The sequence below is a fragment of the Nanorana parkeri genome, unplaced genomic scaffold (assembly GCF_000935625.1).
Source record: "Nanorana parkeri isolate BGI_ZX_2015 unplaced genomic scaffold, ASM93562v1 scaffold195, whole genome shotgun sequence".
NCBI classification, from domain to species: Eukaryota; Metazoa; Chordata; class Amphibia; order Anura; family Dicroglossidae; genus Nanorana; species Nanorana parkeri.
Window position 1 is genome coordinate 1,810,482 of NW_017306463.1, and position 20,404 is coordinate 1,830,885.

Consider the following 20,404-nt stretch of genomic DNA (forward strand, 5'->3'; position numbering starts at 1 on the left):
ATATATTCATATATAATTAGAAAAAAACTGTCCACCTCAGTTTAATTAACATCAGGGCTCAGTGATATTATAAGAAAAAACTGTGCACCTCAGTACCTCAGTTTAGTTCACGTCAGGACTCATTTAAAGTATGTTTTGGTTCACTGTGTCATTTTGTGGATTTTCTCCAAGGACTTTGGTTTCCATGCACAACCTAAACATATATTGATAGGTTGCTTGACTTCTGACCATGTTGGCCTTCGTGTATGTGTGTATTTGTGTGGCTGTGATAGGGATATTAGATTGCCAGCACAATTGGGGTAATGACAGATGTGATTGGTTCAATATACTATTTAAACAGAGTCTCTAGAACAAAATAAAAAAAACTGCAGTAGCTTTGAAAACCCTACAGCGAAATGCTACAAGGAAAAGCTACAACACTTCCCGGTGGTGTCAGAGCTTGTTGCTTCCGTTACATTTCTATTGGCTTACCTAGGCTATCTATTTTAGGCTTTCGTACTAGCCAATAGGAATGTGCAGGAGTCAGGAAGAGAAACTGAGGTTTTGTATTTTCAGGAATATCAGAGCGTTACCTGTCAGAATTGCCTGGTATTCCCCTGTATCTGCAGGGTTTCTGAGACTTCTACAGGTACAGTACACCTCCAGATGCCTGAAGTTTATACTTTTTGTTTTTGTTTTGTTCTAGTTTTGATAAAGCTCCGTGTCAAAATGTATGTAAATCCAAAATGTTTTGTCTAGTTTTGGATAGAGTGGGTAAGGTTTAAAACTAAGGATGCACCGATACCAGTTTTTCGTTATCGAGCGCGAGTATCGATATTTTGCTTTTGGTACTCGCCGATACTGAGGACTAATACAGATGCTTCCGCTGGCATGGAGCCGGCTTCCCGGGCAATAAGGAAGCCGGGCGGCAGGTAATGACATGCCACCTGGCTTCCTGATCGCCCAGGAAGTTGGCTCCATGTTGTTCGGCTGGCTTGATTGTGATTGGCCGGGAAACCGGTGTTCCCAGCCAATCAGCATCGAGCCAGCTTCCCAGCCAATCACAATCGAGCTGGCCAAACAACATGGAGCCAGCTTCCCAGCCAATCAAGATCGAGCCGGGTCTCCCGGTCACTCAGGAAACCGGGAGGCGGGTCATTACTCACCACCCGGCTTCCTGTTGTCCCGGGAAGTTGGCTCCATCTTCCTCTGACCGGAAGTTCCAGTATTGGGGGCGGTATCAGAGCAGTTGGGCGAGTACGAGTACTCACCCAAATACTTGGTATTGGCACTGTTACCAATACTAGTATCGATATCGTTGCTTCCCTATTTAAAACTTATGAGAGCGTTTTACTGCTATCTGGGGCTCCTTCCTGTCCTGCTGACCATGTTATACTAAACAGGAGGTGAGGGTAAATCTGCAAGACTCACACAGACACAAAATTAAAATCAGACAGGACTGCTTACAATCAGCCTAAGGGCTAAATTTTAAACATATGACAGATTCCTCCATCCACGCTAAACAGTATGGATGCAGGAATCTCCTGCTGTGTACATTGTATTCTGACAACGGTACTGGTCACTGCTACGTCGGACGAAATTTGCTCCATGTGTATTCAGCTTTGTACTATGTACTAGTACTAAGTACTATGCCAAAAATAAAAGCATTTCTGTTTATTTCTGTGTTGCTGTTTGTTAGTTCCCAGATTTGAGGGGAAATCTCTCTAACAGAACACTGAATAGCAATGAAAGTGACAAGGGAGCATGGAGATGGTTTCCTGGCCAATCAGGAAGCCGGCGGTGTGTAATGACTTGCTACCGGCTTCCTGATACAGGAGGTTTCCGGTATTGGAATAAGCATCGGGAGCATTTGGCCGAGTACTCACCCAAATACTTGGTATTGGCACCGATACCGATACTAGTATCGGTATCGGTGCATCCCTAGTCACAACCATTCCTTACTCTATCCAAAACTAATATTTATACCTTTACACACACTTTAACTTTTGTTCTATGATACTGTACAGATTGATAAATATTGAATTAAAATGTTTAATATACTCTTGATTAAAAGGGGGATTTATGAAAAGTGGAGCAGATAGAATCTGGGGCAGTTGCCCATGGCAACCAATCAGTATCTCTTTTCAGTTTGACAAAGAAGCTAATTGGTTGCAGTGCAAATCTGCTCCAGATTTTGTCTGCTCCAGTTTTGATCAATTCCCTTCAATGCATTTGTCAAGTTCTCGGAATACTAGAAGTGAGGAAGACGGATAGAATTCTTCTTACTAAGACTAGTATCTGATGGTCTATTTATATCTGAAAAATGTTATGATCTAAATCAGCATTTCTCAACCTTTTTTTTTAGTCAACCCTTTAACTGTATGCAAAATCTTGAGTCACCCCAGTCTAAAATGTCAGAATCCACTTCACATCGGTCTCTATTCCCCCCTTTACATCACAGTCCCAATTCCACAAAATTTTGAGGCACCCCTGAGGAATCCAGAATGTACATCAGGGTGCCACGGCACCCTGAATGAGAAGGGCTGATCTAAATCATCTAGGAGTTTGTTATTTTTCAGGGAAATGTATTATGAATGTGTACTAATTTTTTACATTTTTTTAATAGGACACAAGCCTTCAATCCTTAACAACATACATATGGTTTTTAATGGTAAGATCCTGGGGATTATTTAGTGCATGTTTTGAAGGTTTGTAAAGATTTAGTTATTATGGGAGATTATATTTTCTATTTCAGTGATATTACTGCCAGGCTGTTTCTTGTTTTAACACAGATTTCTTTCTTAAAGGGTAATTCCACCTTTGCAGAGGCGTAACTAGAACCTTCAGGACCCCGATGCAAGAAACTATGAAGGACCCCCCCAACCCCCCGCCGACATGGCACTGTGTGGTTAACAGGAAGGCTGCCGAGGTCCCCAGCAAGAGCAGCACCTCAGGCAGCCGCTTCAGTTTAAAAATGTAGTGCCGGTGTTCTGTAGAGAACACCGAACCAGTATCTGCGTTTGCGCACAGGATGCGTTTGCGGGATTAACAAAGTATCCGGCATATATTTACAAAGTATTAGTTTGTAATTGTTAATTGTGACCGTTAATAATATGCTGTCCATGGCAGTAAATCATGGATGACTGTAAATGATGGATGGAATATTATTAACGGTCACAATTAACGATTTAAACTATATACTTTGTGAATAAATTCCTGTTTCCTCACTAATACTGGTCTGTGCCCAAGTGCAGATGCTGAGGTCGGCAAATTCGATTACGTCTGCGTTCACGACAGAACACCGGTATTTGGGCATTTTCACGAGTATGAGTACCCGTGAAAATGCCTAGTATTGGCACTGACTGGTGCATCCCTACTTAAAAATATAATGCATTGCTGGGACTTGTAGTCCTGCATAGTTGGTGCTATTCTGCATTGCTGTATAATGATTATACAGCAATGCAGAATACCACCAGGTATGCAGGACTACAAGTCCCAGCAATGCATTATAATAAAAATCAGCAAAGCAGAATACCACCAGCATCCCCCCCCCACCTTCCCTGCGACCCCCCCTTCCCAGTCCAGACTTACCTGAACCACATGCAGGACCCTCTTCCACCTCTTCCTGCAGTGCCTGCAGCACATTCTGCTGGGCTAGTAACAGCCTCTCCAGCCCCGCCGCACAGCTGCCCGTACATGCTGCGGGTGGCAGAGCGGCAGGGAAGGAGTGACACTATCTCGGGGTGGGGGGGCCCTCTTCTTCCTCTCTGGGTCCCCCCCTCAACAGGTGGAACGCCAGGGCCCGGTCGCAATTGTGACCGCTGCGACCCTGGCAGTTCCCCCAGTGCACCTTTGTTGAGAAACAAATCAGCCCCCCCGGGTGATCTGTGTACATTACAAGGATTTTAACAAACCTTGGCTCCATTCACACCTAGCATATTTGACATGCTTTTTCTGACCTAAAGAATGCTATAAAAAAAACATCCAAAACAAAATCCCATTCATTTCTATTGCCATTTACATCTGAGTGTTTTGTCGCTTGAAGCAAAATGCCTGTTGTTGGGAAAAAAATAGCTTTTTTGGAGCAGATTAAATGCTTCTTTGCCCCATATACTTCAATGGCGCTTGTTTACAGTGCTGGCCTGCACATCTCAAAGTGGTAACCCACACATCTCACAGTGCTTCCGCTGGCCCGGACAGCTCCCCTGCTGAGACCCTACGCATGTGCTCCTGCTGAGATCCTCCGCATGTGCTCCTGCTAAGACCCTTCACATGTGCGCCTGGTGAGACCCTCTGCCCAGGACAGCACAGAGTATGTAGAAAATTCATATACTATTTTTCTGCATTGCTATATAATGTATTGCTGGCATTTGTAGCCCTTTATAGCCGATAGTATTATGCTGCATTGCTGTATAATGTTTTGCTGGGATTTGTAGCCCTCTATGGTCGGTGCCATTCTGCATTGCTGTATAATGTATTGCTTATATTTGTATTAATCTATAGCTGGTGGTATTCTGCATTGCTGCATAATGTTATGCTGAGATTGCTAGTCCCTCTACAGCTTGGAGTCAGTGGTAGAACTATCAGTGTCACAGAAGTTGCAGCTGCGAAAAAATCTTGCACCGGGGCCCTTTGTTTCTTAGCTTCTAGCTGAAAATGGTGAAATACTGAATTATTTCAAGCTACAGTTTTATTGTACTATGAAAAGGGATGTAAAATTTTAGCAACTAAGCTAAATTATTTCTTAGGGTTAATCGAACATCATGAACAGGTCAGCTTTGTTCCCTGTTATCAAGCCAGTGACATTATTTGTTAAGTCATTCATTGAAATAGTTAATCAAGAAAACTTTGCAGGCTATAAAGTTTATTTCACACAGTCATAAAGACCCTTGGGTAGCAGTAGTTTGCTTGATTCCAGGATAGTAACTTAAATGACAGTCTGAACTTCAAAACTGTGTTTCAAGGTTTTTTTCAATATTTTAATATAACATCCTAAATGCTCTCAGAGTTTTATTAACAGAAAACCCCTCACTTTAGGAATGGAAAAATGAGTTTTTAACCTGGGAACCCAATGACTTTTGCGGCATTAAAAACGTTTCAATTACTGGCACTGACCTTTGGAGGCCAGATCTCTACATTTATGAAATGTAAGTATACATTATGTACCATGAGGTTTTCTGTAGTCTGTATGATTAATGAGGCTGATTTACTAAAGGAGTTGGGAATCTTCACATAATAAACTGCATCAATATTCTCTTCAATTATCCAATCATGTAAAAAAACGATTTCCGGTTTCTTTATTTCACGTGCACATGATTGGATAATTGAAGTGAATATCTACACAATTTATTGTATTAAGATTGCCAACTGCTTTGTTTTTTGTCTGGAATTAGCATATTAATATGATAATGTGAATGTGTTGTACTTTCTCTGTATGACAAAACAATAGGACAAAACAAACGTAAAAAGTATTAAGCCACTGACCTCAGTCAAAATTTCCTTGAAAAAAAAAGATCTAAAGTTTTGCTTTAGAGGTTCTTTTTTTTTTGGGGGGGGGACGGTGTTGGGGGAGGGGTTTATTTAGGGTAGTTTTATTTTATTTGCACTCTTTCCATTTGTGTTTTTTTGTGTATCTGCATTTGGTTTTTATTTGTGGACTGCAGCCTTATATTTTTTATTTTACTGTTTTTACCGCTGTCCATTTTTTCCTTTTGATAAAAAATTAAACAATGAGGCTGATGAGGGTTGTGTTTTGCACAAGAACAGGTCCAGGGTTGTTGAGGAGTTTTTGTAACATTCAGGAGCAAATGAAAGTCCATGTCAGAGCTTGTTCATTATTTGTTCTTAATTTATATTCTATTCTAATTAATACTTGATCTGTTATTGTTTTTTTTTTTTAATTTGAATTACTTAATAATATACGCCACAACCTTTCCATTAAACTTGTTCTTGGTGTTGTATATTAATTGAGCCATGTTGTGTTTTTATTGCATTTGGTACCAATGTAGGCAACTGGTATATTGGTTTGGTATGAACATAGACTTTATCGAAACAAAATGAGTTGTTATTGTGTCATAAATAAGAAATAATTTTTATTCCATGTAAACAAATATTTGCTGACGTTCTTCTAAGGGTTCATTCACACTGTGTGTGAATGAGCGTTTGGAACAGGAACCTACAAATTCATTCAGCAGGAATCCCATATATGTCGTTTAGAAGTGGCCTGTGCCACCCATTCAACTTAATGATCGGGTAACAGCAGCCGCATTTGAAAGCTGCACTCTGCATGTAATCCCATAGGATACGATTACATGCTGTTAAGAATAGACCACTTCCCTTGGACGCTTTATAGATGTGTCAAAAGATAGTGATCTATTCCTAAACGCATGTAATCATATCACATGCGATTACTTGTGGCATGCTTCTTACAGATGTGGCCGCTGTCAACTGATCATTAACTTGAACAGGTGACAGCAGCAACTTCTAAGTATTTGGGATTTCTGCTGAAGGAATTCGTAGGTTTTTGCAGCGGAAATCCCAAAACACACATTTACTCATAGTGTGAATGTAGCCTAAAATGTAATATCTTCATAGTTTGAGCTATTATTTTCTGAACCCCAGAAATGCCTGGTGGGGTTGATTGTTGCATAAGACGTAGCAAGTAAAGGTGCGCAGATATTTTGTCTCTGATATTAAACAATACAAATTCATAATGGTGTTTTCTTACATTTCCTTTATTAATTAGGACAGAGGGAGATAATAACTCTCCGGTGATCCCATACTTTATTGTCTTTAGCAATGGTGAAATAAGCAACTCAAAACCATCACGGATTGTCAGTACCTGTAATCTGGATGTTTATAAATTCCCATTTGACACACAGACATGCTATTTAACTTTTGGACCCTATGTACACTCCGGTAAGTCAAATACTTTTGGAAAATCACTTTCGGTAAATCATCTTTATCCATTTTAATGTATATTGTACTTGTGGGGTAAGCAGGATCATGAGGATGAGTAGCACAATGGAAACCATCCTGTGTCAGGCTAAATTGTTCCTAGGGATTCCAATGCATTTCCCGTTCAGCTAAAAGATGAAATCCTTCAACAATATTCAAAGTTGGCTTTAGGGCCCCTACTGAGTTTATGTACATGGAACAGCTCTAGATAATTCTCCCAGGAAGCAGCCTTTTTAAATGGCATACTATCTTGGGTGCTCTGTCTCCTTCCAGATAGATGTAGTAATGCTTCTAGGACCTAAATGATTAAAAAACTTTGAAGCCGTTCATTAACAGCTAATGTCATGGATGCTATGGTTGCTTTTCTATTATTGTATAGACAGGCACGTTTAAAATGTGTTTCAGCAAACAGTTAAAAGTTAAAGTCATACCATTTAATGTCCACTGGCAGAACTCCAGGTAAAAAGGGTCATAAATAAAAAATAAATAGGCCAGTAAGAATACAAAAAAAACCTATGAAAAGTCTTTTTATTTTAGGCAGTCTGAATGATTGGTTTTCTCTGATAACATTAATTGACTTAATGATCTATTTCATTTCTTTATAGCTGCCAGATTAAAGTCTTATATAGCCAATTTAAAAGAGAAGTAAACCCAAATCTTTTTAACTATTTTTTTTTGGCTTTACTTGTATTTTGTCACTTTTTCTAATGTACTCCTTTGATTCAAAGTAAGTTGATAGCTTGCTATAGCTCACTATCTGCTGACAGTCCAGAGCCACACTACAGCTTGGGATGATCCCAACAATATTGTCTGGGATGTCTAAGTTGCCTGAATGCCTAAGTGACAGCTGGCTCTGCCTCTCTGTTTGGGGCTGAGAGCCAGAGCAAGCCATGCCCACCCCTTGCCTGTAGCTCCAGTGATCACTGGAAAAGCAAAGCGGGACCTTTGAGGAGCAGTCACTGCCCTCCTCTGGGAGCAGACACAGAGAGCTGACTGATCAGTGGCCATGTAATTGCTAAGTTCTCTGTGTTCTGTGTGTCCCATGTTGGACAGGGTCTGTGGGTAGGGTGGGTGGGTAGGGTCTGTTTTTCCCTTTCCTTGTACTTCTCCTTTAAATGAGAATTATGAGGTGAGTGCTTTTCACTCAGCCTCATAATCTCAGCCGACCTGTGACAATGAAACTGTCACAGGTCGGTTCAGTAGATCGGGAAGTGAGCGAGACACATATCGGCACTCGCTCACTTCTCGATCCTGTCACTGCAGAGAGCCGTGATAGGGGAGTGACTGGATTCTCCCCTCCCCTGTCCGATCCTCCAGCGCTGACTGGAGGAACGGATGGGGAAGGGGGCGGGTACAGCTGGCTTTGCCTCTAGATAGGCAGAGCCAGCTGTCACTCACGCAACTGGGCGGATCCAGACATAATTGTCGGGTTCCGCTTCAGCTGCGGCGTCTCAGTATACCGCGAGCCACAGCTGGGAGTATACTGAGCTTTGGGTAACAGGAGGACGCTAGTTTGTGTCCTCCCGTTACCCTTCGGAGAACTATGGGGAAAAGCCCTAACCCCATAGTTCTCTTTTAAGCATCACCATCAGGGAAGTAGAGGCATTACTCTTGTATAAGAGAGGGCCTGGGTATAAATCTATCATAATGGGGCCAGACCATTAGGAATGCACATCACTTGTCATGCAGGGAACATTGTCAAGAATCCTGTATCTGTAGGCTTTTCATAGTTCATACAGATCATTTATTTTAAATTGGATATGAACATGTACTGAATGGCAATAAGCATAATTGTTACATTTACAGAGCTTGTCATTTTGCTCTTTTTAAAACATGTAAGAACAAAAATGTATATTGTATGTTATATACCATGGTACAATAGGATGATAGTCCTAAGACGTGATTTCTAATAGTGGCCCTGCCTCTAAGCATCTTCTATCACTTCTGTCTTCCATAATATAATGTAACAAATGAACAGGAGAATTGGGCACCCTTAATAGTAGAAATGGTAGGTGGGAGAAGCTTGAGGGAAAACTGGTGATGTTCATGTAGCTTCTTCTATAGATTTACTGGAGAAAAAGGCTGTTGTGTAGGAAAATATAAATCAATACTTTGCCATAAATGTTTTATCTGATTTGATCTTTACATTTTTCTGTATGAAGGTTTATAAAAACAGCTTTGCATAAACCAGCATTTATTTATCTTTATTTATTGTGCTTTATCTATTGTGCTTTTTTCTAGTTAAAGATATAATTATGGTGCCAAAGCTAAACTCTTCTCAAGTTAATAAAAACTCACAAAGCATTTTTGTTAGCAAGGGGGACTGGACCTTGTTAGACATTAGTGTAACCAACAATACAATGTGGGATGGAGATGTTGGATACAGTGGAGTGATTTACAAGGTAACCTTTTAAAATATATAATGTAAAGTCAGAGTTTTTTGGCTCTATTAGTTGCCGCTCACAGTTGTGTTACAATTAATTTCAGTTCTGATGTGATGCCTCTCAGGTGGAAAAGCTTGATGCATTAGAACACATAGACATAATCTTTAATGCAGTTGTATCAGATAACCATTGATGGCTTTATATTAATAGTGTTAAGTGAGGCTAGAACAAATGGAATGACACCACAAATAGAATTTAATAAAATCTCTGTCACAACCACGTACCTTAAAAGGAGTCTGAGTTGACGAGGAAGGCCTCTCTTGCAGCTCAAGTCCAAGAACCCCTGGAGGTGGAACAGGTGCACTAGGACAGGAGAGGCACGAGTGGAGGTAGCAGCGAAGTCCAAGACAAGCCGGATCTGTAACAGTCGAGCAGCGAGCTACCAGGACAGTAGACAAGGCATAGTCAGGGACAGGCCGGATCAGCAACTTGCGGACAGCGAGGTACAGAGCAACAGACAGGAGCATGGTCAGAAAACAAGCCGAGATCGAGGGGATCCAGAAGAGCAGCAGAATAGATAGCCAAGCTGGGTCAAACACCAGGAGATCAGAGTCAGGATGTAGGGTTCAGGTTACAGGAACAGGGAACAGCTGAAGACCAGTCAGCACTGGAGGTTGGGATGTCACAGCCTTAAATAGCCCCTTTAACGTGAAAATCCGCAATACGCGCATGCGCACGTCAGTGCACACGCCGTGAGACACGCACGCCAATGTGCACACACCTGCGCAGAGGCGCTCAGCAGTGCACAGTTTTTGTGAGCGGAACTATGCACATGTGCATGCGCAGGTGCCCGTGCAGAATTCCAAGCGTAAGGGCCAAGCCTGGCTTCCTGACAATCTCCTAAACACCCATACTTGTGACTTCTGGGTCACATGAGTTATTACTGAATCTGGAGTGAACCTACTGAACACAGCTCTTGTCAGGAGGCATATTTGCCCACTCACACCTATGTGTTGTGGTAATGTGTTCATCAATAATGAGCATCAACGCACCTGTACTATTGTGATACATTGCTCTGCCATTCATTTTGAATGGCAGCCCAATGCTCTGTATAGTGAAGGCCAACACACTACAGCAGACCACAACACACTTAACATGTGTTTGATCAAAACTAAGGGTACATTAAATGGTCTGTTGAGATCCATGTCCCTGGCTAGCTCATAAGGACTGAGGTCTATAAATGACTGCTGTCCTGCTACTCATATATGGGTGGTTTTACATGTGCCCAGTGGCGTAACAACCGGGGGTGCGGGGGGGTCACTTGCCCCGGGCGCAGGACTGAGGGGGGGCGCCGTCACGACCCCCGCTAAACGAAGCCATGGACTATGGTGCTTTTCTCTTGGAAGACAGTTTGCCTGACTAAGTTCTACACATCGGTCTGCCTAATACATTCACAAGATGCAGCAAAGCTTTTGATTGGTCCTTCTCTATTATCTAAACAGGAAAATTGTGTAGAACAGACTTAATTTATAGACAGTGAAGGAACAGAAGTGTAGTGTTGCTCAGGAAAACAAAAGGCAGTTTTTTTTTTGTAGTAAGTTTAGAAAAATGTTTTCTTCTTACTTTTTTTGTGTCATATTCTATTTTTTAGATGGTTATAAAAAGAGCTCCTATCGTCTATGTCATTAACATCATTGTTCCGGCATGTTTCTTGGTTATCCTGGATATTGTCAGTATGTTCATTGAGATGGGGACTGGAGAGAGACTTGGCTTCAAAATAACAGTGGTTTTGGGGTTCTCTGTCCTCCTGCTCATTCTGAACAACATTCAACCAACTTCAGACAATCCACCAATTCTAGGTATCTATATGTTCTCTGTTCACAACCCAAAGTTATTAATTGCAAATTATTTTATATCAACACATATACCAGCACAAACGATTTTCAACATAAGTCACTTATTTACAGTTTTGCGTTACCTAATTTTTTTAACATTTCGCAAAAAAAAAAACGCAATTTATAATTTACAAATATTTGTTATTTATTAACTCAATACAGTTTTATCTTTTAGATTTAGTAGGAAAAGTATTTTTTTTGTGCATTGATACTGATTTTAGTGTGCTTTTATCAATTGAATTTTGTATTTTTATCAGTTTAATATTGCTTTAATAAACATTTGCGCTCTTATCGCAGTGCTTACACAATTAGCGGCACCATCTTTTTATTAAACCGGGCCTGTGCTTTCAGAAAATATTTGGTTAGTGGGGTCTTTTACAAACGCTAGCAACACAACAATAGAAGATCAAAACAAAGGGAAAAATTGCAAAAATGGTGTGGCTAGATGAGGTCAAAAGTGTTCCGGAGGGCTTGGCAGTGAAAGGGTCCATCCCCAAAAATAGATCATTCGGACATACAGGAGTTTACTAAATGAAACTAAATGGTGCAAAGTAACACTCATTTCACTATTCCGAATGAACATTCATAGCGCTCAGAGTACTGATAGTCCTGCAACTGTCAGAGAGATTTAAATAAAGAGTGTCATATTTTTTTCTAATGATAATTAGTCAGCAGAAATATAAAACGCAAATGTTATTTTCATTAAGTTATATCTTTATAATAACCTCCTGTAATCCCCTCACCACAGCACTGGTAGGAACTGCAAGCCAAATAGATGTTACTGCATTACACAGATCTGTCCATCTTCCTGAGAGGAGGAGAGAGTAGAGTGATGATCTTATTAGTGTGCTGCTACTCCTTCATTGTTTAGATGCCGACTAGTGTGGATCCTAGACCAGTTTGTATTGCGGTGTAGTCTACTGAGAGATCCTGGGAATGCTGACTGTCAGTGGTTTCTGAAGAACCAAAATGTTTTCAAAAGAATTAAAAATCCTTGGCAGGGAAAAAATCCTATTGTATTTGTGTATTTAAATGCTTGCCCAGAGTCCAACTTTAAAGTGGACCTAAACTCAAAAAGTGAAGATTTGCTATTTAATAGAGAACGTCTAGAAATGTTAATTGTGCCTAAGCAGTAAATTAAAAGATTTACCTTTCATTTTGAATTCCCTCTGAAAAATATCAGTGTACATCCTCTGACATATGATTGTGCCGGGTACTCCTGTGCCTACAGCCTCCTGGCTGCACAACTGTAGTGTGAGATCATCTAAAGCACTACTGCCTCTGATCACTTGGCTCATGAGATATGGTGATGTCACTACTGTGCTGCTTGCTGTTCTCCTGAATGCATTCTGTGGATCTGTGCTTCCTGTACCTCTCTTGCTACTTTCTGAATATTACCCCAACAGTTATCAGTTTACCAGTCATCAATGGTGCATCTCTGACATGAGGTAGCAAAGCCCTGCTCCTCTACCAAGATGGCTGCCTCCACACAGAAACTCAGTGCAGAAGAAGACATGGTAGGTTAGTAATGGGGAAAAGACCAGCTGCAGGGAAACCATCAGTAATACTGGTGAGTAACACTTTTCCCTCTAATTGTCTTTGTGGGCACAGCTTCCACAGTTCAAATCCTTTTTTTAATGCAATCCCAAGAGGAGACCCATTGTTCTTCGTAGCAAGTGCAAATATTAGCTTGTGTTGTACAATCGTGGAAATTGACTATAAAGTAGAATTGCATATTTATTTTCCGTTCATTAAAGTACACAGCGAAGAAGATTGAAGATCTGGAACCACAGGGTTATAGTGCTACCTGCAGGAGAAGGATGCTAGGCACAAAACAAAAAAACTGCCTAAAAAACAGCCTAGGGGTAGCCTCTGCTGGTGGCCAACCCCCACCTGCCCACCAGGCCCAGTCCAGGTTCAATCGCACAACACCACGCTGTGGACTACATAAATGATCAAGGTGGAACAAGAAGCATGGCTGTGGCACGTAAAGTGTCGAGATTCATCGCTGGGTGGAGAGGCATGTTCTGGCTCTCTACATGGAGTACATCCCTGGGGTCGATTATTGGCAATCTGATTACCTCAGTCGCCAGTCTCTGGATCCGGGGGAGTGGTTACTGCACTCGGTGATGTTTTGGCAGATCTGCATTTGTTGGGGGACTCTGGATGTAGATCTCCCGGCATCTCGCCTCAACAGGAAGGTTGATCGGTTTGTAGCCAGGATCAAGAACCCTTGGGCAGATGTGACGGATGCTCTAGTGTGGGGGTGCCCACAATTTTTCGTCTGGAGATCTACATTTCAAATGACGAGCTCAATGAGATCTACCAATGAAAAAACACCTGCGTTCAGGGGCATGGCGGTGCATTGAAGTCAATGGCACGGCAGCCACGACCCCCGCCCGCAGATCGATTGCACGCACCCGGAACACAGGCACATTAGTGCCTGCATTCCAATCTAGTGCGATCTGCAAAAATGCTGCAAGCCGGCTTGCGTTTCTGTGCGTTCTAGAGGCTGAACACTCTGGAATGCAGACTTTGTGGTGCGAACTGGCCCTCTCTTCTCTCTCTCCTCGCTCTCTCCCGTTTCTATCTGTTATCTCTATCTGCTGACGTTGCACACAGGGAGAGATGTCCCACCCCTTCCCGTCTGCGGCGTCTGACACATTCCGCCGCACTAGCACCGCGGGAGGGAGCTCAGGTCAGTGAGTGTTTGCTTTGCGATCTACTGGTAGATCTCGATCTACCTAATGGGCAAGCCTGCTCTAGTGTCATCGTGGGACCGTCACGCTCTGATTTATGCCTTCCCATTCGTGCAACTTCTGCCACGTCTTCTTCGCATGTTTTGATAATCTTCTTTGCAGGATACAGGCCGAGGGGATTCCAGTCATTTGTGTGGCTCCAGATTGGCCATGGAAGGCTTGGTACGCAGACGTGGCGTGTCTGGTCGCAGACGCACCTTGGCATCTTCCCTTCAGCCGGATCTTCAATCCCAGGGTCCCATCTTCCATCCTGCTTTACAGTCGCTGGCTTTAATGGCTCGGCTGTTGAGAGACTGGGGTTTGTCGCATAAGTTGATTCCCACTATGCTTAAGGCACCTAAAGCTACTGCTCATAAAATCTATCACCGCACATGGAAGGCCTATTTTGTAATTTCTTTTGTGACTAGAATCTTGTCTTTTCTTCAGGGATTGGCTCTGAGCACTGTTAATGGTAACATTTTGGCTCTAGCCGTTCTTTTTCAATGGCCCTTGTGTCTAATTTCCTGATTCATGCATTTATTCAGGGGGTTACCCATATTGTGCCTCGCGTCTGTTCTCTGTTGCCTTCTTGGGATTTGAATTTGGTACTTTCAGTTTTACAAGAGTCTCCTTTTGAGAATGTGAGGGAGATTCCGTTACTGACTTTGTCTCAGAAAATGGCCTTTTTGGTGGCAATAACCTCCATTCGGAGGGTTTCGGAGCTGGCTGCCTTGTCGCACAAATCCCTATTTTTGGTTCTGCATATGGACAAGGTTGTGCTCCGACTCATTTGATCTCCTTTGCTGTGTCCTTCAATGAACAGAAAATAGGATTTTTGTTTTGTACTTACCATTAAGTCCTTTTTTCTGTGTTTATTGAAGGACACACCACCTGCCCTCTGTGTGGAGTGTTCTCCTTTACTGCTTGTTACTCACTGGGGCTTGCTTAGCAGGTGGAGGCTAGCCACTAGCAGAGGCCGCTCTTAAGCTGTTTTTTTTTTTGCCTAGTATCTATCTCCTGTAGGTGGTGCTATATGCCTGTGGTTCCAGATCTTTGATCTTCTTCGCTGTGTCCTTCAATTAACGCAAAAAATCCTATTTTTACAATTGGACTTATTAGAACCTCTTTATATAATATAAAGTACCGGTATTATGAGTAAGTGAAATTAATAAACCTTATTAATGGTTCAATATAGTGACTATGACAATGACAGCTTACTAGTACTATTACATGGGGTGAAGATGGACACAGCAGACATTGAACGTGACATCTCTAATAACTCTGTCCAAGGAAATATGTCACTCAAATGTCCCTATTAAGAACAAAATATAATATGTTTGTTAAACTCTGAATAACTGATTTTTTTTTTTTGGACAGGTATATTTTGCTGTGTATGCCTCGCCATCATGGTCATAAGTATAATAGGTTGCATTGCCACTTCCTATATGATGACGCTATCTGCAACTAGACCGAATGTCCCACCATGGATAAAGATCTGGGTCATAAAACGTCTAGCCCATGTCCTGTGCTTCAAAACAAAGTCCATAATTCAAGGGATCCCAATCAGTGAAGCTGGAAGGGGTAGGATAAAGTTGTTGGGAAGATGTACTGGTCCTATGACTGTAGACATGCATTGTCTTAGATTGTCAATTTATAAAGCAGTGCAAAGGTACCTTGAAATTTTCACACAGAGTCATGCCTTTCCATGGCTCAGCTGGGCTAGCTGCCAGCACCATGGAAAAGTAAGACCCCAATCTAGAGAGGGTCGGATCCACTGACAAGAGGACAGAAGTACGTCTGCACACTGGCTTGATCCACATCCTACTCGATGCCATGCTGCTGCAGCTGTGGCTCCTAGTATGATGGTAGGACTCTGATGTAAAGGGGCGACTGAGGACTCAGATTTGAAAGGGTCTTGTGATCTGGAGGAGGGCTCCTAATGTGAAGGGGAAACTCTGATTCGAAAGGTGAGCTTTAATTTAAAAGGGAGAGCTCCTGATGTGCAAATGGAGTTTGTGATGTAAAGAGGGCTCCTGATGTGAAGGCAGGACTCTGATGTAAAAGATAGCAACAAAAGGCTCAAGACAAGGAATCTCATTCACAAGACAAGGGGTTCCTTGTCTTGTGCATTTTGTTGCGCTTAGCTTTGAGCAACAAGACACCTAGGTGTGAGGGATTCCACGCATAAACACAAAAGAAGTTGGGTTCCTCCCTTAACACCACTCCCCTTTCACATCAGAATCCTCTCTTTCACATCAGAGCCCCCCTTTACTTTGCATCAGGAGCCTCCCTTCACATTAGAAGCTCCACGTCACATCCAAAGTCCTGATGTGAAGGTGGGGCTCTGATGTGAAAGATGGCAAATCTGATGTGAAGTGGAGCTTCTGATGTGAAAGGAGGCTCCTGATGTAAAGGGGGACTCTTATTTGAAAGGGAGGATTCTAATGTGAAAGGGGGGGGGGGGTCAAGGCAGGAACCAACCTGGGTGTTTTGTTGCTCAAAGCTAAGCGCAGCAAAATGCTCAAGACAAGGAATCCCATTAATTTCTAAGGCCCCTGTTCACACCTGAGTGTTTTGCCACACATTTTGTCACACAAAGTGTCCCATTGAAGTCTAATCTGTCAAAAAATATCTCATATACTTTTTTCAGAGACAGGCATTTTTCTCCTTGTGACAAAACACTCAGGTGTGAACAGGGGCCATAGAAATAATGCCTTGGTTTGAGCATTTTCTCACACTCAAGACAAATGAATGGGATTCATTGTCTTGAGTATTTTGGCATGTTTACCTTTGAGCAGGGGCGTAACTAGAAATCACAGGGCCCCATAGCAAAATTTTGTATGGGGCCCCATGATTGCTAGTCATGCCACTTGCAGAGCCCCAGCGGAGAGTGACCATGCAGAGCCCACCATATACTCTCTATAGTGGGCTCTGCAGGGTCTGAGATCTCTTACCTGTCAGCGCCTCTGTTGTCGCCGGGCCCCGACTCCTGTTCCGTCCCCGGGCCCTGCCTCCTCTTACATCACTGGCCCCACCTGCTCTTAGGTCGCTGGCCAGTGACGTAAGAGGAGGCGTACCCCGCCTCCTCCATTCTGAACACCGCCCTCATCTGCCACAGCGGCTGGCTGTCACTGACACAGCTCCGCAGCGGCTATGAGGGGAAATGCGCCGTGGCCGCTGCTGAGCTGTGTCTGCGACAGCCAGCACCCCCACATGCCATAGCGACCCAGGCGGCCTGGCCGGGCCACCCTGTTCCGGGCCCCATAGCGGCCGCCTGGGTCGCTATGGCGATTGTTACGCCATAAAACACCTAGGTGTGAACTAAAGGGGACCAGGGACTAAAACCCATACCAGATCCCTGTCTCAGACAAGGATCTGGTATAGATTTTGGAGGGGTCACATGTTGTTTTTTGCATTTTACTTTTACATTTTAGACTAGGGTGCCTCTAGATTTTATATAAATTTGTCAATTACAAATGCAATCAAAATTATTCAGCCCCCATTGCACATCAGATTTATAGGCAAAATTTTCCTGACCTTCAGCTGCTTGCAATGAACAAATCAAACAAAACAATCAAAATAGCTCAACACAACAAATGTTTTAAGTGGTTCCACAAATTCAACTGGAAATGCAAATTTGAAATACTTCTGCACTCTCATAATTATTCAACCCCCTGAATACTGTATAGTCCCTCACAAGAGCATAACACTCTTGTGAGGGACTATACAAAAATAACACTCTGCCTACAGTTAAGCATGGTGGTGGCTCAGTGATTCTCTGGAGCTGCTTTGCATTATCCTGTGGCACTGAAAACCTGTATAGCGTGCAAGGCAAGATGGATTCATTGAAGTATCAGGAAATCCCAGGAGAAAATGTAATGCTGTTTGTGAGGAAGCCGAAGCTCGGGCGTCATTGGACCTTCCAACAGGAGAATGATCCCAAGCATACCTAAAAATTCCTAAAGGATTGGTTGCAGAAGAAGTCCTGGAACATTCTTCAGCGGGCATCACAGTCACTTGACTTGAGCCCCATAGAAAATCTCTGGTGAGATTTGAAGAAGGCAGTTGCAGCATACAAACCCAAGAATATTAGTGAACTGGAGGCCATTGCTCACTAGGAATGGGCTAAGATTCCTCAGGAACGCTGCCAGAAACTAGTATCTTGCTATGCATCTCATTTGCAGCAAATCATAAGAGCAAAAGGGTGCTGTACCAAGTACTAAAAATGCTTGCCATGAAGGGGTTGAATCATTTTGAGACTGCAGAAGTCATTATAGGTTGCGTTTTCAGTTGAACTCGGGGAAACCACTTGAATCATTCATTCGTTTACCTATTTCAATGGCTTTGTTCAATGGAAACACCTGGAAGACTGTAAATGTTGCCAATAAACCTTATTTGCAATGGGGGTTGAATAATTTTGATTGGGACTTTATAGATGCTACTTTTAAGACAACCAAATTTTACAAAAAACATTTAAAAATATTAATAACTTTTATTGCATTAAATACATCCATAAAAGATATAAATTGTCAATGTCCGACTTGAAATACAAGTCATTGCATCCAAACCGCATCAATGGAGGACAAATGTATGATTTTTTGTTTTTCCCATATCCATATGCTGATTGAGGAGAAGTCAACCATGGATATTGATTTGCCAGCGGTTTAGCCATTAATGGCTGTGTGTTGAGTTATTTTGAGGGGACAGCAAATGTACACTGATATACAAGCTGTACACTCACTACTTTACATTGTAGCAAAGTGTAATTTCTTCTGTGTCGTCACATGAAATGATATAATGAAATATTTCCAAAAATGTGAGGGGTGTACTCACTTCTGTGAGATACTGTATGTATATATATATATAAAATCTAAAATATCTCGGACATTAATGATTTATACAACATAAAATAATCTCTACCCCAGAGGCTGAGGAGGAGCAGGGAGATGAACAAGGGTGAAGGGAAATATGTCAATTTAAAGAGTGTGTTAGTCTCTATGTTAGTTGAGTAAAATAATTGATTTAGCCTCACTGATACAATGTAATGTATTATTTTATGTTGTGTCGGCCATTGACAATTTATGTATTTTATGGATGTATTTACAGTAATAAAAGTTATTATTTTTAAACTTTTGAGAAATTTGGTTGTCTTAAAAAGTAGCATCTATAAACTCCCAAACAATATAATTGGCAAATGTATATAAGATTCATGGGGGACGTGGTGCATAGATATTAAGTAGGGATGCACCGATACCGATACTAGTATCGGTATCGGTGCCGATACCGAGTATTTGGGTGAGTACTCGCCCAAATGCTCCGATACCTAGCACGAATACTTCCTGTATCAGGAAGCCTGTATCAGGAAGCATCATTACACGCTGCCCGGTTTCCTGATTGGCCAGGAAACAGCTCCATGCTCTCTCGTCACTTGTGATGGGAGAGCATGGAGCCGACTTCACGGCCAATCAGGAAGCCGGGTAGCGTGCAATGACGCGCTGCCCAGCTTCCCGATTGGTCAGGAAGCTAGCAAATCCAGAAGCCGGGCGCCGTGTAATGACGCAGTGCCCGGCATTCTGATTGGCCGGGAAGCCGGCGTCATGCTACCTCGTCATCTCATGAATCATAATATTAAGAAAGTGACCTTAAAGCATTAGTTTATATTGCTTTAGAAAAAATGTGACCTGCCCCTTTAAGAAAAAGTATCGGTAATTGGTATCTGCGAGAACTTGATCAAAAGTATCGGTACTCGTACTTGGTCTTAAAAAAGTGGTATCGGTGCACCCCTAATATTAAGGGTTGATAGTAAGTGTAACTTCTAACTAAAATGCCTCGAGATTTTGCATACGAGACTGAGAAACACTACTTTAGAGAGAATGAAAGTGAGTCAAAAAATGTTGACCTAATCTAAGTTTGTCTTTTATGCTCACAGACACAACTAGTAAATACATGAAATCTCACATTATTTTCGTTCTATAAATTTCTTTAGAACATTAGCACTGGTTGCACCAAGGGCTTACATGCGATGGATTGAGTTCACATTTTAGGATAATAGTTGAAAAACACCACATCCTTAATAACCAAAATGGTAGGCAGTGTAAATTTATATTTCCATCTGTTTCTAATACGCATTTTGTTCTTAGATGATGGTGATGGCAAGACAGTAGACAAAAACTCAGCTGCTCGGGAAAAGAAAAAGATTAAAGGAACAACTGAAGTGAAACTCTTAAAAAAACTGCTTGCTGAAATTCTGCAAATGCATAAGGAACTCATCCAATCTAAAGATAAAGACGAAGCCAAATCAGAGTGGTATATCGCAGCCACAGTGGTGGACAGGCTCGTCCTCATTCTTTATCTCATTATTGTCACAGTTATGTTTGCAGTTGTTATCAGCGTCTGGGTAATATAAAACATAAATATGAAATTAATGGTAAAAGCCGCGCTGTGTGAATGA

The 20,404-nt window shown here is 42.0% G+C and overlaps 1 protein-coding gene across 1 annotated transcript in view; it reads left to right on the forward strand.

Moving 5' to 3' along the window:
- The window catches only part of LOC108786152 (5-hydroxytryptamine receptor 3A-like), a gene marked incomplete at its 3' end in the record, with an annotated part of 27,194 nt that extends 6,844 nt beyond the window's left edge, over window positions 1-20,350 (forward strand). The window contains exons 5-11 of the mRNA XM_018555387.1: window positions 2,606-2,650; window positions 5,017-5,126; window positions 6,725-6,897; window positions 9,178-9,338; window positions 10,972-11,179; window positions 15,331-15,534; window positions 20,094-20,350. Of these exons, the coding sequence (XP_018410889.1) occupies window positions 2,606-2,650; window positions 5,017-5,126; window positions 6,725-6,897; window positions 9,178-9,338; window positions 10,972-11,179; window positions 15,331-15,534; window positions 20,094-20,350 (1,158 nt within the window). The remainder of the gene's footprint in view (window positions 1-2,605; window positions 2,651-5,016; window positions 5,127-6,724; window positions 6,898-9,177; window positions 9,339-10,971; window positions 11,180-15,330; window positions 15,535-20,093) is intronic.
- Window positions 20,351-20,404: the final 54 nt, after the last annotated feature.